Source organism: Lepidochelys olivacea, assembly GCF_965140295.1.
Source record: "Lepidochelys olivacea isolate rLepOli2 genome assembly, chromosome: 14".
NCBI lineage: Eukaryota > Metazoa > Chordata > Testudines > Cheloniidae > Lepidochelys > Lepidochelys olivacea.
This window is the reverse complement of record NC_140424.1, coordinates 14,222,243-14,237,243: the sequence shown is the minus strand read 5'-3', so window position 1 is coordinate 14,237,243 and position 15,001 is coordinate 14,222,243. Positions and strand designations below refer to the sequence as shown.

General features: G+C 47.8%; 1 protein-coding gene across 2 annotated transcripts in view; it reads right to left on the bottom strand.

Annotated features, from left to right (window-relative positions):
• Positions 1–401: 401 nt before the first annotated feature.
• TMEM104 (transmembrane protein 104) overlaps positions 402–15,001 on the bottom strand; it is a 64,707-nt gene continuing 50,107 nt past the window's right edge. For both annotated transcript variants that reach the window (XM_084647117.1, XM_084647118.1), the window contains exon 10: positions 402–4,853. In XM_084647117.1, coding sequence (XP_084503243.1) covers positions 4,093–4,853 — 761 coding nt within the window. In that variant the 3' untranslated portion in view covers positions 402–4,092. The remainder of the gene's footprint in view (positions 4,854–15,001) is intronic.

The window sequence follows — 15,001 nt, the reverse complement described above, 5'->3', positions numbered from 1 at the left end:
GAGGAGAAAGTGTTTATTTCCATCGTAAGGATGTGTTCTAATATTTTCACATAAATCAAGCTGGGTTTTATGACGCTAATAAATTTGCCAGCAGAAATTTCATTTGCTGCCAGAGGCGGTGGAATGATTCAATTTGTTTAGTTCTGAGCGTAAGGGAATATAATTGAGAAGGGTACAGTACAGATGTTTTAATTGAGTTTTCAGAGAACATCTAGAGATGCAGGAGGCTAATACACTGGGACAGACTAGGGCCTCAATTACTCTGAGCTGTCACAACCACCCCTGCCCTCTTTTTCTGCCACCTCCCAGCCTTCCGCTGCTCCCATGGACTGATTAGACAGCGGAGCCACCACCAGGAGAAATCGTTCGTTATGCACACAAGAAAAGGCCAAAGCAAGAGATGCAGAATGTGCGTTTTATTTGTATGCCTTTTGGAGAAATAATTACACGCTGGGACAAGCTGAGTACGGCGTGGTGAGGATCAAAACAAACCCCTGTCATAATAGCCATTTAAAAATCTCATTCTTAAACCAGACAGGAGACGAGTTATCATGCCACACCAAGCCAGGACAGCAACTGGCCCCCTTCTGCCCCCTGCTAGCTCTGCATCTAATGAGACGGGCAGGGACCAAGCTGAGATATTTGCTCTGGCTTCATCCATCCAACTCCCTGTTTTCCTTCAACTTTTTGAGGCATTTCTTGTTTCACATTTTAAATGAAAAATGTTCTCCCCCGCCTTCCTCACTGTGGAGTGTCTGCCATTGGGAGGGTTGATTCTTTCACTGATTGAGGACAGCAGGTGTCTGGAAAGTCTCTCCAATGTTGCTTTTCACGTGTAGCAAGGAGAGCATTCCCTGGTGAGGTGCCAGGCAAGACACCCATTCTACAATGAGCCAGACATCCCTCGCTGTTAAGCTACATCTCAGATCAAGGCTGGTTTATACCTGTTCACAGCTTACAAAGGGGCCCCACGGAAACCACCCTTGTGCAGCATTCCAAAGGAAGCGTCTCAGGAGGAGAGTTCATCGAAGCCAGAGAAGAAAAGGCACACTGTAACTGAAGTCCATTAAAACTAATTCTGCCTGTCAGAAGGCAGACAGCTGTGGAATCTCAGGTACCCATGCAAGAAGGGGTTAGTGGGAAAAAGGGAAGCAGTACCATGGTTTGTAGTACAAAACAGGACACCATGCACTTGTGCTTTGACAAACACCACTCCCGGACCTTTTTGGGCTGGAAAGTGGAAATTTCCTGGTGGTGGGAGGGTCACTGCAGTCCTAGACTGCGCTTGCCATAAGATCATGAACCAAGCTATGCTGCCTCAGGCCCAGTTCCCAGGCTCCGGGCCAGCAGCTTCTGCACACTATACGGAGCTTGATGTTTGCAGCTGTACCAAGGAGAGTGCTTGGTGGAGACAGGCTCACTCTCAGAGCAGAGGTTTGCTAGCAACTCTGCTCCCTGACCTGGACAGGCCAAGGGTGGGCGAGAAAAAAGGAGAGCAGGGTCTTTGAGCATTTGGCAGCCCTGGAACAGAGAAGGAATAAACGGCTAATTAAAGTTGCCTGTTAGCTTCTGGACACTTGGGAACGTGGTGTGGTGCTGTCTGTGGGACACAAGGCAAGAAAATCAGCTTACTGCTTTGAGGGATTGAGATGGATAGAAAGACCCTCGAAGCCAGTTACCAAAAGGAGCCTTGTGCCATGTACCATTTCCATCCATTCTAAGGTCTTTCACAGGCTCATTTCTTTGCTGCAAATGTGCAAAACCTATTCCTACCAGTGCCTGCCCTTGTGCTGTACAAGAACCTAAGGGCCCAATGTGCCCTGCCATGGTGTCTGCGATCTGTCCCATTCCTGGCTGTCAGACACAACAACCGTGAGAATGAGCAACCGAAGGAAGCAGGTGCAAACTCCTTCACTACTCCCCGCAGGTGGCTCCGAGCTCAGCTGTACTATGGATTTGCCCTCCAAACTGTTTCTCTGTGCTTTTGAACAATTCACTCTCACAGCCCACTCAGTAACCTGGCACCAAAAGAGCCATATCAGCTTCCTTGTAGCACTCAGGGCCACGTAGCTAGCTGAGTGATGCACCAGCAAGGGCTTCCAAATACTGTTTATAATTGGGAGGAGAGGGGATGTCAGGTTTATTATGCTGGAACCAGCTCCCCCCACCCAACTGGCACATCCTGGTTTACACAATGTTCAAGGACATCTGTGCATCACTGAAGGGGGTGAGGGGTTTTCCCCCTCCTGCTTTTAAAAGAAAGCTGCTTTTGCACAGCCCCAGCCACCTTGAATGTTTCCATGGCAGGAAATGCTTCATGTCACGTAGAAACCTGAAACTTGTATTAAAAAGAAAGCTTCATTAAAAAAAAAAAGACAGAATGCCCAAGCTTACCGTTGGCGAAGTATATAATGCTAGAGACTGGCAGCTGTCTTTGAACCTGGCTTAATCACAGCGAGGGGAAATGTTTTAAAATATTTAAGGTAAAAAGTTTAAGAGTAAACGTTCTGCCTCCTGGTATGAAAGCCTTTATTGTATGATCTTTGACCCTGGGCCCTCAGCTTGCTAGAGTAATAAACGGGTCACTTTGCAGTGAGAGCGTTAGTAGCCCCAACAGCACAGAATTAATCAAAAGACTGTCGGTATCCAATACAACAGACAGTTCTCCTGCAAGAAGAGAAGTGTCTCTCAGCCTGTAAACTGGGGTAAGGTGTGTTAAGTGGAATTTTTTGAGGGCAGATGATTCTTAAACTCTGTCTCAAACGGATGCAAGAAAAATTCTTAACCCTAGGCAGAGGGAGAAGTTAGAAGCAGGATAATAGCGTTATGGACCATTTCCAGAGTTCCTCCATAGTTTTACTCTCTCTGCTTATACTTCTGAGCTCTATTTCTCTGAGACAGGCACAGTGAGTGGGGCACTGCTGAATTCTCCAGCTGGCACTACATTCTCCCCTGAGTTTCAAGGCTAATTACCCAAAGCAAGAGACTGGAAATGTCAGTATGCCCAGCAAGTGCTCTTGAGGGTCTAATGCAGGTCACCGACAGGTAATTAGCACCTCCCAAGGCCACACAAATCCTGACTGCTGTGTCCATAGTCTGCCCTGCTGCTTCAGCACTTGTGAGATCTGCTCTGACAGCTGATGCCACTTAGCAGCACCAAAGAGCTAACGAAGTGAGGAAGAGACTGGGATCCAGAGCCCCGTAGAATGGGTTTGCCTTGGGAGGGAGAGTTAAGGCAACCAGAAAAAGCAGTTAGGAGCAGAACTCCAGGACCAAGTGTTGGTGTAATCTTATCGAACAGGCAAATGACCTAATCCAGACCCATTGAGTCCACACTTCTACCCCATAGACCACACTGCAAATAAAACAAAGGCCAATGTTTTCTGAAAAGGTAGTAACAGAAATGGAGAAACTGTGAGAAAGACTTGTAACAGGATCAGTCATAGTATCCACATAGAAGCCCATTGCTTTCTACAGTCTCCTCACCCATCCTCCAGACATGCCACCAGTTGTCATCCCTAGTTAACCGGCTCCCTCACCATGCACCTGAAATTCTTTAACAGAAAACAAAAAAGTCTGCTACTTCCTTGGTGAGGGGTAAGTGGATCACTCCAGAGAACTGCTGTTGGATTGTGTTAGCAGTTATAACAGTTCCCTGTCTCTGGCAGAGATATTTGTTCAGCTCTCATGGGGAGCGGATGCAGTCCAGACAGCCTTCCATGTGCTGAAACCTGCAGCACTGTAAGGAGGCTGCTCCTGGACAGAGAGGAAGATGCTCTGTAATGGAGCTCCCCCAACTCAAGGCAGAAATGGTCAGACACTGAATAACCAGGGAGGCCTTCTGAGAGCTCCCAACCCTGGCTTCGCATAATCAGTCTGAGAACCTGAATCAAAAGGAGGTTGAGCAAGTTACATCAGCACCCAAAGTGAAGAGGGGATAGAAAGTCCTGACATCCAGATCAAACCTGCATCAACAAGCCGATTGCTTGCGAAGACCAGGTTGTTGGGTTTTTGATGACTGAGTCTGAAACAAGAGCTGAAATCCTGGAATCTCCTCCAGAGCCCTGGATGAAGAGCGCTGCTGCCCCATCATCAGAGTTTTGTCTCACTCAGGATGATATTTGCAGTCACAAACACAAAGCAGAAAAGACTCCAGAGCAGCACGAACCAGATCCAGAAGATATGCCGGAAAGGGGACAGATGATTATTGACTGTGCCACTGCCGAAGATCAGCTGAGTGTCCTTCCGACTACAGTAGGCCAAGAAAGCTGGGATGATGTACTGGATCCCATTGCCAGCATAGGCTCCCGTGATGCCCACCAACGACTCCAAATCGTGTGTGCAGACAGCCACCAGCACAGGGGGAATCAGAGTGATTGCTGGAAAGACAATCCTATCCACCACCCATGGGTACGTCCCACCTTCCCGGTGGAAGAGGGTCTTCCAGTTGTTCCGCAGGGTCACAGCGATGATTGGGAAGTTTGTGCTGATAGTGAAAACAGGAAAGAGGCCCAGGAAATAACGAATGAAGGTGATGTTGGTGATATTACAGTTGGTGAAATTGAGCGTGTACATGTCCATGAGGGTCTCATTGCGGAAGCAGTAGATGGCCGTGAAGGACAGGAGGCTGTAGAAACCCAATATTAAGATGTAATCCAGCAGCACCAGTTTGTTTACATGTTGCTTCTTGGAGATTGGAGTGATGAGGGACGGCAGTGAGTGCTGGCACATGAAGGAGTAGACACACACCCCAAAGAGGTTGGGGATCCCCGAGAGCTGCGCCAGGGGTGGGTGACCTTCCCCTTCACCCTTGCCGATGTGGATGAGGGCCAAAATAATCATGACGACAAAAGCTGCAAAACAAGAGAGACAGAGAGAGAGACACTATGGTAAGCCATGTCAGCATCCAGGCTCCCAAACACAGCTCTCCTTGGTAGCGTAATCTCTGCACTAGATCTCGCTACATGTCTACAGCTCAGGAGATAAGGAAAACCACTTCCCTGTGGAGAATGTGGCACTGCATATCAAGGAGGAATATACAAGGGAGTTACCACTTTATTGGCTTTCAACATGAGGCTGTACATCAGAGAGAATTCATATGGGAACAGCCTTCTGACTTGGTCTTTAGCAAGTATATCTAACCATCACCCTCTCTCAGGAAATGGGCATCCTGTGCTCTACGAAGTCCAACACTGCTGTCATTCATCACCTTTTCACTGCAGGGTCTCTCTTCCTATCCACCTTGCAGAGGTATGTTAAACACCTTCCAAACATCCCCACCTACAAAGTTAGCATAAAGGGTATTTGAGAGAGATTACTCTGTGCAGGAGGCAAGATCCTAAACCTGGCCACAGACACCGATGCCACTCGTGTGACTTGCTAGTTGAGGTCCCTGAAGCATTAGCCTACAGGGTGTGTGTTGGGGATAGGGCAACACAGAGCTGCTATCACCCGGGAAAGTGGGTGGAACAACCACAAGCACTGGCTATTTCTTGGGCAGGAAGAACAGGCCGTCTACTGCTAATCCCAGAGTGGGGAGAGAGACTAAAGCAACATTGAAAAAATACTATTAAAATTCATCAGTTCCAGGCATAAAATCCATTTACCTGCCCTTTACCCGGATAATGGGAAAAAACCCAACTAATGATATTTGACTAGCCTGTCAAAACAAGGTACTTGCTATGGACAAGAAGAAATATGAACGGCTGGGTTAAAGTCTAGGCAGAAAATGAAGCCTTTATCACACTCTAGCAGTAGAACCTGGGCTAAAAACAGTTAGCCACGTACAAGGAACAGCAGCCTAGCAATAGGCACAGTAAGAACCACATCCTGACATTATGGAAGTCACTGCAAGCCTGGGAAAGCTGGTCACTGGCTGAGTTACCGAAGGGTGAAACGCTCTGCCTGCTTGACAATGAAAGACAGTATTTTCAATCTGAGATTGGTAACGACTGGGAAGACAATTGCCCTGGCTCTTGTACAGCTCTGTCTCCGGCATTGGCTGAGAGGCCTAAAGCACAGCGGTGAGTTACCAGGTAATCAAAAAATAAAGTAAAATGCTGACATTCCTATCAGACAGCTTCGAATGTCAAATAAAACAGCAGACAAACGAAAGCAGCAAGTCTCCACGTGGAGCATCCCAAAGCAGGTAGGCCATCTGTGTGCTAAAAACGCTGGGTGCCTGCTGTAGGGGAACAAGGATGCTCATTTGTTCAGCAACTGTAATGCCTCCTACACCCACCAGCGCCTGGAGATTGTTCTGTGTTGCTGATGACCCCTTGGTGGGAGTAGATCTAAGGAAATATTTGATGTTTATGGAATAAATTCACAAGCACTCTGATTTATCCAGTCCATAGAAGGGAACAGATCAACTTCATCCAAAGCTTCCACTGATACAGAACTGTAACGTCTTTTCTCTTAAGCCAGGGGCAATTGTACTTCCCAGTATCCAAACGAGCCTTGGCACTAAGTGTGCCAGTAACTGGGCCTAACACCCCAAAACATCCATTTACCCATTGTACTGGCCAAACTCTGATACGTACCCTACTGCAGAGAGCCTAATGCAATAGACTCATTACCCAAGGACGATGACGACTCCTAAACTCATAGGGTACACATTACCCACTTCATCCCGTATCAGAAGCAGTTACCCACCTAATCCTTTATCGTACCTAGTTATCCATCTATTACCCTACAGCACACAGTTTCATTCCCTCTTTAATAGTGTCCCCCTTGTACCGACCCTCTATCAGTAGGGCCCTACCAAATTCACAGCCATGAAACGTGTCACGGGCTGTGAAATCTGATCTTTTGTGTGCTTTTATCCTATACTACACACAGATTTCACAGGGGGAGACCAGAGTTTCTCAGATTGGGGGTGATTCCCCAAAAGGGAGTTGCGGGGGGAGGGGGGGTCACAAGGTTATTTTAGGGGGCGATCGTGGTATTGCCACCCTTATTTCTGCACTGCCTTCAGAGCTGGGTGGCCGGAGAGTGGCAGCTGTTGCCTGGGCACCCAGCTCTGAAGGCTGCACCCGGCCAGCAGCGCAGAAGTAAGGGTGGCAATACCATAGCGTTCCACCCTTACTTCTAGGCTGCTGCCTTCAGAGCTGGACGGCTGGAGAGTGGCGGCTGCTGACTGAGGGCCCAGCTCGGCAAGCAGCAGTGCAGAAGTAAGGGTGGCAATACCGTACCATGCCATCCTTACTTCTGCGCTGCTGCTGACGGCGATGGCTCTGCCTTCAGAGCTGGGATCCCGACTAGCAGCCGCCGCTCTCCAGCTGGCGAGCTCCGAAGGCAGCGCTGCTGCCTGTAGCAGTGCAGAAGTAAAGGTAGCAGTACCACAACCCCCTCGCTACTATAACCTTGCGACCCTCCACCCCCACAGCACCTTTCTGGGTCAGGACCCCTACAATTACATCACCATACAATTTCACATTAGCTGAAATAATGAAATTTACTATTTTAAAAATCCTATGACCATGAAATTAACCAAAATAGACCGTGAATTTGGTAGGGCCCTATCAGACTCCATGATGCATTTCAATCCACCCCTCTGCAGTTAGCATTTTATTGGCCACATGAGCTACCCACTTCAGATTTTTCATCCCCTAGTGAAAAAGGACAACACTGGCTGATAATTTCGCAGGGGGTCTAGAATATAAACTGGCTGTTACACCAGACCTATTACATAAAAGCATTATTGGAGCAAGATCACATTTGGAATACCAGGCACAACATCCATCCCTGAGACCGGACCTAGTGGAGAGAGCTGGGGGGATTCAGAGCTGGGTATTTACACACTTGCTCCAATTCTAATCTGAGCCAAGGAAAAAGATGCATTACAAACCCAAAGGCAATCATCACGGGAAGGGCCTTTCTAGTTCTCTGGTAAAGTGTTCCCTCTCCCCAAATTACCACTGAGAGAAAGACTCCAGAATGCTTGTTAGCCACTCTAGTAAAAGCAGAAAGACCTTCAAGTCATCCAGAGCCTGCCTCAGGACACTGAGTATACTCAGCACAGCTGACAGTGAGCTTGGACAGACTGACAGGAACAGGAAAGGAAAAGTGAGAAAGGAGAGGACACAAGGTTAAGGAACGAACGAGCCAGACAGGTTACACTGCTTGGGAAATGCAAATAGAGGACATTTCTCTCTCTTTTGGGAGAAGTGCTCGACTCATGAAGCCCAGTCTTGTATCTCTGTCACATCTTAACTATTTTTAACTGCAAGAGCCCTGCACCTCTTTCCCCGCTGAAGAGTGAGTGCGAATCTCTACCATCTCTGCTCAGTCAAGAGCTGACCTATCAGCTCTCATTCAACAATGCACAGCAAGATCAGCTGAACTCCCTGGTGAGCCTCAGAGTTTGCACCCCTTTTCAGAGTCTTTGTACAGCAGAATGGTAGCCTTACTCAGCTGCTCTGTGTGGACCGGAGCGCCAGGTGCTTTATTCACACGGGACTCTAGCAGTAGAGCCTTGCAGGCTAGCTTCTGTTTCCAGTATATGCTCTAACAGCAGGGGAGCAGTGCAGGATCACATTTCCACTGCGCAACCTGTCAGAGTCAATCCCCACCAGTACCCCTGCCTCCACACCCCATGCCTGTTACAGAGATGGGCCACATGAGGCCTGGCACAGCTTTCTATGCAGGTGACCTGCATGCACAAACACCAAGCTGTGGAAGGAGGCTAGGTGGCTGCTTCCAATTCAGAGACAAAAAGAAACAACTCTCCATCTTGCTTCTGGAACGTTAAGATTTTCTGGATTAGAATAAAAACTGCTGGAGGCAGAACCTGAGTTGATTCCCTACTTTTTTAGGGTTCAGTGTACAGCCCCCCACTTTCACATTCTGCCCATGTCAGCCTACTCCAGTGATTCTGCTGTTCACCCCACAGTCCTTGGCAAGATCAGGAGAAACTGGTGACTTCCTTTATAAGAAAGCCATGCTTTGTTAAGCTGGGAAGTCTAGGGCTTGATCTAAAACACAGTCAATGAAACGGCTCTCCACTGACATCAGTGGGCTTTGGATCAGATCCCTAATGGGGAATGATGGGGTTCCTCAGCACAAGGCCACCCACAGTGGAGACTGTAGAATCTGCTAGAACTACTGGTGCAATATTTCTGAAGTGTTCGGAGAACCTTGGATAGAAGACTGCAGAGAAGAGCAAGCTATTATGTTCTACAGAATGGCTGTATTGCCTAAATGAATTCTCTTCCTGACACGGCTATCCCAGTGAAGCAAGTCTAACAAGAGGGGTTAAAAATCTAGCAATAGCTCGTCAAAGCAGAAGTGCTTCTGCTCTGCAAGAAGTTCTCAAATGAAATGTTCTATCTTGGCGTTGGCACAATGTAGGAGTGCGATCCTTTCCAGTGGCTCATAGCCTACCCATCTCCCATCCGTTGAGGGGCATGGGCTGACTGGGTGAACTGGGAGACTCCCCTACTGACGTCCCGACCACAGATAGATCTCTCTAGCAATGCTTCCCCAGCAGCTGTATTCTCTCTTGGCCATTGAAGTGGAACAGTGTCTCTCTCCTGTCCCGGCTGCTGAAATTGGAGAATTAAATGTTCATATATTAGATTTATTACCTGTCCCTAGGAGGAAGTAAGACAAACGAAAATTCTGAAACCTAGTTATGCTCAATGATAAATCAAGATGAAAAGAGGACGACAGCCTCTGACTGACAGGCAGTCTCAAGCAGATGAGAAAAGGATCCCGTGTGTATGCATGAAGCTTCCTGTTCACGTCCTTTTATTCTTGGGATAACAGGCTGAAGGCAAAGCCAAAATACTCCATTAAAGCAGCCTACGGCTCCAGCACTAACATTCCTATGGTGCTCCTGCACCTGGAGGGAACCTGGTTAGCAGAGAGAAAATGTGTTAAGAAAATTGCTCATGTGTAAGGAATAGGTTTGGGCAGGAGGGACTGAAATATGAAGCAGGGATGGAAGAGACCTTCAAACACCACTTCAGAAGGATGAGAGCCAGAGAAATATAGAAGACAAATATAGCTTTGGTCCCGTCCACACTAGCTAGCAGTCAGCAAACAAAAAATGGTTGATAACAGAAATCTAGGTTTCAGAGTAGCAGCCGTGTTAGTCTGTATTCGCAAAAAGAAAAGGAGGACTTGTGGCATAGTCTCTAAGGTAACAGAAATCTAGTACACCTTCTCCAATCAGCGTGGACTGGGATTATTTTTCTGAAAACTGCAATTGTCAAACCATGCTATAGCCTATACCATCCACACCCCACCCAAAGTAATGTACAGCTTGGTCTTATGCTGATCCAGGAAACTATGCTAGAACCTTGTTTAAAAATTCAATTGCCACTAGCATGATTTTCAGTTGTTGCACAGACAGCACCAAAACTGCCACCATTTCTCCAGGAAAGGTAGGAGAGAAAAGCAAGAGGATCAGACACCTTCATAATTGGGAGACAGGCCTCAAGAATGTCAAGGGCATATGTAAGATGCCTGTAAACCACTGGTTTTCCAGGTGTGTTTCATGGAGCACTCCTGGTGACTCCACCATGAAACATTTTGAGACCCAAGCAGTGGGAAATAAAAGTGGGGGGCAAGGAGGAGGAGGTGGTCTCTATGAGAACATTTCTTAGTAAGTGCATAGGAGAATGAAAGGAGATGGAGAATGCCCTCTCTACACCATGTGATGAGAACCATATAGATAACCTACAAGGGGGGAAGGGAGACAAGAAAGGAGGGAAGGCTAGAAAGATCACAAGAGACTATGAAAAATGAAATGCAACTGTAAAGTGGTGGCAATATGGTGCAGCATCCTGCCTCTGCTTCCTCCTCCATCCCCGACACCCATGTGAACTGCAGCTTCCTTGGAAAACAGTGTTGTTTACGGCTGATTGACACAGTCGCACTAGTCAGAGAGGCAGATTACATGGTTTCAAGAGGTTACTGGCAGGTTACAATCACCTCTTACACTTTAAACATATTTGAATGTTTAGAAATAAATAAAATGAGCCCCTGTACAAAAGCAGTGTAAGAGACTAATTCATACACACCCCAGACAGCTCATTTTCCACACAGTGAGACAAGCGGTTCTGGGAGGGACATTTCCGCATTCCACCTTCTTGAGAGCACATCCTTAATGGTGAAGGATAGAAAACGGTTGACAAATAGAACACAGCATGGCTTTTTAATTACCATCCCCAACCGAGGTTTTCTGTTGTTCGTGGGGAGAGGACACCAGCTCTCTAACTTGAAGACACAGGCCTCTTCTGAGAGGAAAGCTGAGGCTGTCTGTCCTCCTTGACCAAAGAGATGTTGATTTTAGAAAGATGACAGCTCTGCTATCAGGCTCTCGCGGCCAGATGAGTGAAGAATACATAAGAACCTATATCCGAAAAGCGGCCCTGATGGAAAATCTGGGAGTCTCGGGATATTTAACATTCCATCTCTGCTCTAGTGGATCGATAACACAAAGCCATATAGGGAAGTGAGAAAGTGAAATCAGTCTTTCTGAGCTCATTTCCTCAGAGCCCAACTGGGATCCCTCCAGCAGCCTCATGCTTGCCATGCATTCTTCCACAGGGGAAGGGGGGCTGGGCTGTGCTGATCTCAGTCAGTCATCCATCCCTATCACAGACAGAGCAGGGAATTGGGAAGTCTCAGGCTCACCCCATGCGGGGAGCTGGAGGCACCATGTGGGCGTTCCCAAGTTTGCTCTCCATCCCCCTGCAAGATGCAAATGCTGGAAGACAGCAGTCTCAGGTTGGCTCCTTGTCCCAGGTTCCTTCAAGGCAGAGGGGTGAGAATGTGGTATGCTCAGATCCCATCTTATCAGTGCATGGGGAGCAGGGACAGAAATGCAGTTTTCCCTTTCTCTCTGTCCTAGGAGCAAGTCTGGGACCTGGATCTCTGTCACTGAATGGTGGTGGGAGAACACAGCCTTCCCATGTTCATACTCCATCCCTCCGCATGGAGTGAAGTGGCCAACGTGACAGTCTTAGGTCACCCATCTCCACCACACCAAGTTTACTCTTCACCCTCCACAAGGAGCAGGTGTGGAAACAAAGCATTCACCAGTCTGCTGCTCCTCTGTCTCTGCCACATCACCAATGCACCGCAGGTAGCAGCTTTCACCAGGGGACAGGACCTGGGTCTCTCCAAATCCTGGATATTTAAATGAATAGCTGTTAGACAGAATTTCAGGTCAGAAGTAAACAATGTCTCCATTTTGCCATTAAACTCATTTTGAATATTGATGATTGAGACAGGGTGTCCTGGAGTCGAGTGCCTGGAGTGTTTTAATTTTACTTAGTTGCCAAGGAAGGCTTTCAACATTCATAATAATACATAAAAATCATAGCTGCGAATCCTCCCAAGAATCCAATTCCACTGTGCTTTCATAAGGCAAAAGAAACCCCGTCAAGCCTGAAAAGCCACCGATAAGCCCTCAATATCTGCCCTTTAGCAGTAAATCCGCCCCCCTAGAACTGTTGCCCCAATATCATGCTCCACAATGATTTTCTGACTTCACCTTTCCTTGTTGCCCATCGGTGCAGCTCCGTGTGGTTGGATTGATGGAGCAGAGGCACTATGTTTAAAAGAGTTTCGGAGAGAAAGTTTTGCCTGGAAGGCAGAGAAGTTGCAGCCTTGCCTCCAGAACATCTTTATGCAGATGGAAACAGGAAGGTCCCAAGTCAAGATGTGCACCAAGAAAGAGGAAGAAACGTAAGGAGATGCGCCAGTCACACCCATCAGATACAGTGTAACTGGCCAGGACCATGCAGCAAGTTAAGCCTCATTGGTGTTAGGTGATGGAGCATTTGCTCTTCCAGTCACTCTATCTCTCCAATGACAATCTGAAAGGTGCCATGTTACAGACTCTCAGCCTGCACAAGTGCCCCATAATGCTCGGACAGCAGCCAAGAGCCAGTGGAGCGGACTAGGCTTTGTGCTGAACTCTGACTCTAAACACTGTGCCTTCCTCAGGCACTTCCAAGCAGGAATGTCTTAATCACCTTGGGGAACTGCTCCCGAGCACTCATAGGGGTAGCAGGCTGCAGATCAGCGGCAAGCAGTCATACTTTGCAGAGCAACCTCTGTTTCTATTTTCAGCTGGCATTATCCCCTTCATGGAAGAGAGACTGCAACGGGGATACAAACAGTAAGCAAGACGTGGATAACTGCATATATTTGCTGCAGTCATGAGTTGTGCCCTTTCCAACAACAACCATTCCCTCAGCCTGGAAACCATGATTAACACTAAAAGGGCATCAACAGGTTACGCAGACATCTTGCTCTACATGTCATCCCTTCTAATGAACCGGAGCAGCACAGGGTGTGAAATGCTGCCACACCATCTTGCTATAAACCGAGGCCCCCTATGCCTCATTGCCCCCATCCACCCATTTAGAACTGTTTGTTTAAGCAGGCGCCCTGTTACAGCTTTGACACATTTGCAGGAGAGCCATCCATCAGTGCTGGCTGACGGTGTGACAGAGTTTTCCTCTCGAAGCAGAGAATCAATATGCCAAGGGATAACAATAATGAATCACTCTCTCGCAATGCACGCTGCTCGCTTCCCATTTCATACGCAAGGCAGTGTGATGGATTCAGGGAGGGAGGTGGTACCAAAAGGGGAAGAGGAGGGGAGTAGGCATAGTCTCCCGGGGCCAGCTCCCTTTGGAGATGATTCTGGGAGAAGAAACCACCTCCTTTTTCTAACTCATCTACCGCAGTGATCTTCTGGACCCTTGCCAATCCAAAGCCCAGGGCGGCTAGGTTGTCCTAAGAGGTGTGGTGGTAGCAGGCAAGCACTGGAGTTTGGAGGGGCTCTATCCCATTCCAGCTGAGAAGTGAGAGGGAAATAAACTGAACAAAAGCAGAAGACAGCTAAGCTGTCTAAGCCTCAGTTCTGAAATACCTAGACACACTGGCAAGACAGGATTCAACTCACTTCATCATTCCCAAGTAGAGTCATTGAGTTGCACATAGCTTACGGTGTGGTTCTTTGGCAGGAGATATTAAAAAAAACAGAGGCCTTGTCTGCTCTGTGTGGACATTACAAATCCCAATGGCACTTTTTGGAAGGGCAAAAATTTGCCTTGGGGGGTCCTTACCCAATGCCACAGAGGGCACTATCCACCTTGCTGTTTCCCTTGACCTGAGGAGGTGGCTGCCTTTCAACAGCGCTCTGTGTGATTAAACCCACTGATCCTTTGGGATCAGAAGGTGCTACAGTTGTACTATACATGTAAGCTGTTCAGATAGCTCACTGTTACCAGTCACACTGGTAAAACAAACCTCTGAAATTAGAGGCTTCTGGAATAAGCCCCGATCTGACTCCTACATTAACTCACGTGTCCTCCCTAGAAATTGTATGATCTCACCCAGTCAGAGTTCATGAGCCCCAGGCCTCTCGTAGCTGAGATGGACAAGCTGCTCCACACTTTAGTGAACGGTTCTGTATGAGAGGATGACAAAAACATGAGGTGGAACCACAGGGGTCTAGGCACAGTGATAGAAGCAATGAGTGGATCTGCCTCTGTGGAAGTGGGAGCTAGGAGGCTGTCAAGAATCTTTGACCCATGTGATGGTGGAGCCTTGAAAGCACAATGCAGGCAAGAGTGTCCCTAACTCTGGGGAGACATGGGGGATTGTAAGGAATACAGATGGGCACCTGTGCCCTGTGAGGAAAACAAGTCAGAGCCATTAGGGGGAAGGTGGCATCTCTGCCTCTGGAAGAGTGTTTTACTGATCTCAGACTAGGAGGGGGAAGGAAGAGATTTTGGTTCTAGAAAAAGTTACAGAGCAGTCAGAAGGGCTCATGGCCTCAGTGTGGACAGTTCATACAAGGTAAAGCAGGACTTTGGCTAGGGGACAGTTTGAAGTCTGAGGCTCCGCCTACATTGCATGGAACCGTAGCTCACCCAGGCAGCAAAAGTGCAATGACACATGCTGAACTTCTCCAGATCATACAAAGTGGAGTGTGACTTGTGGAGAAAGGCAAAAAAAAGGGAGGTCAGGGGAA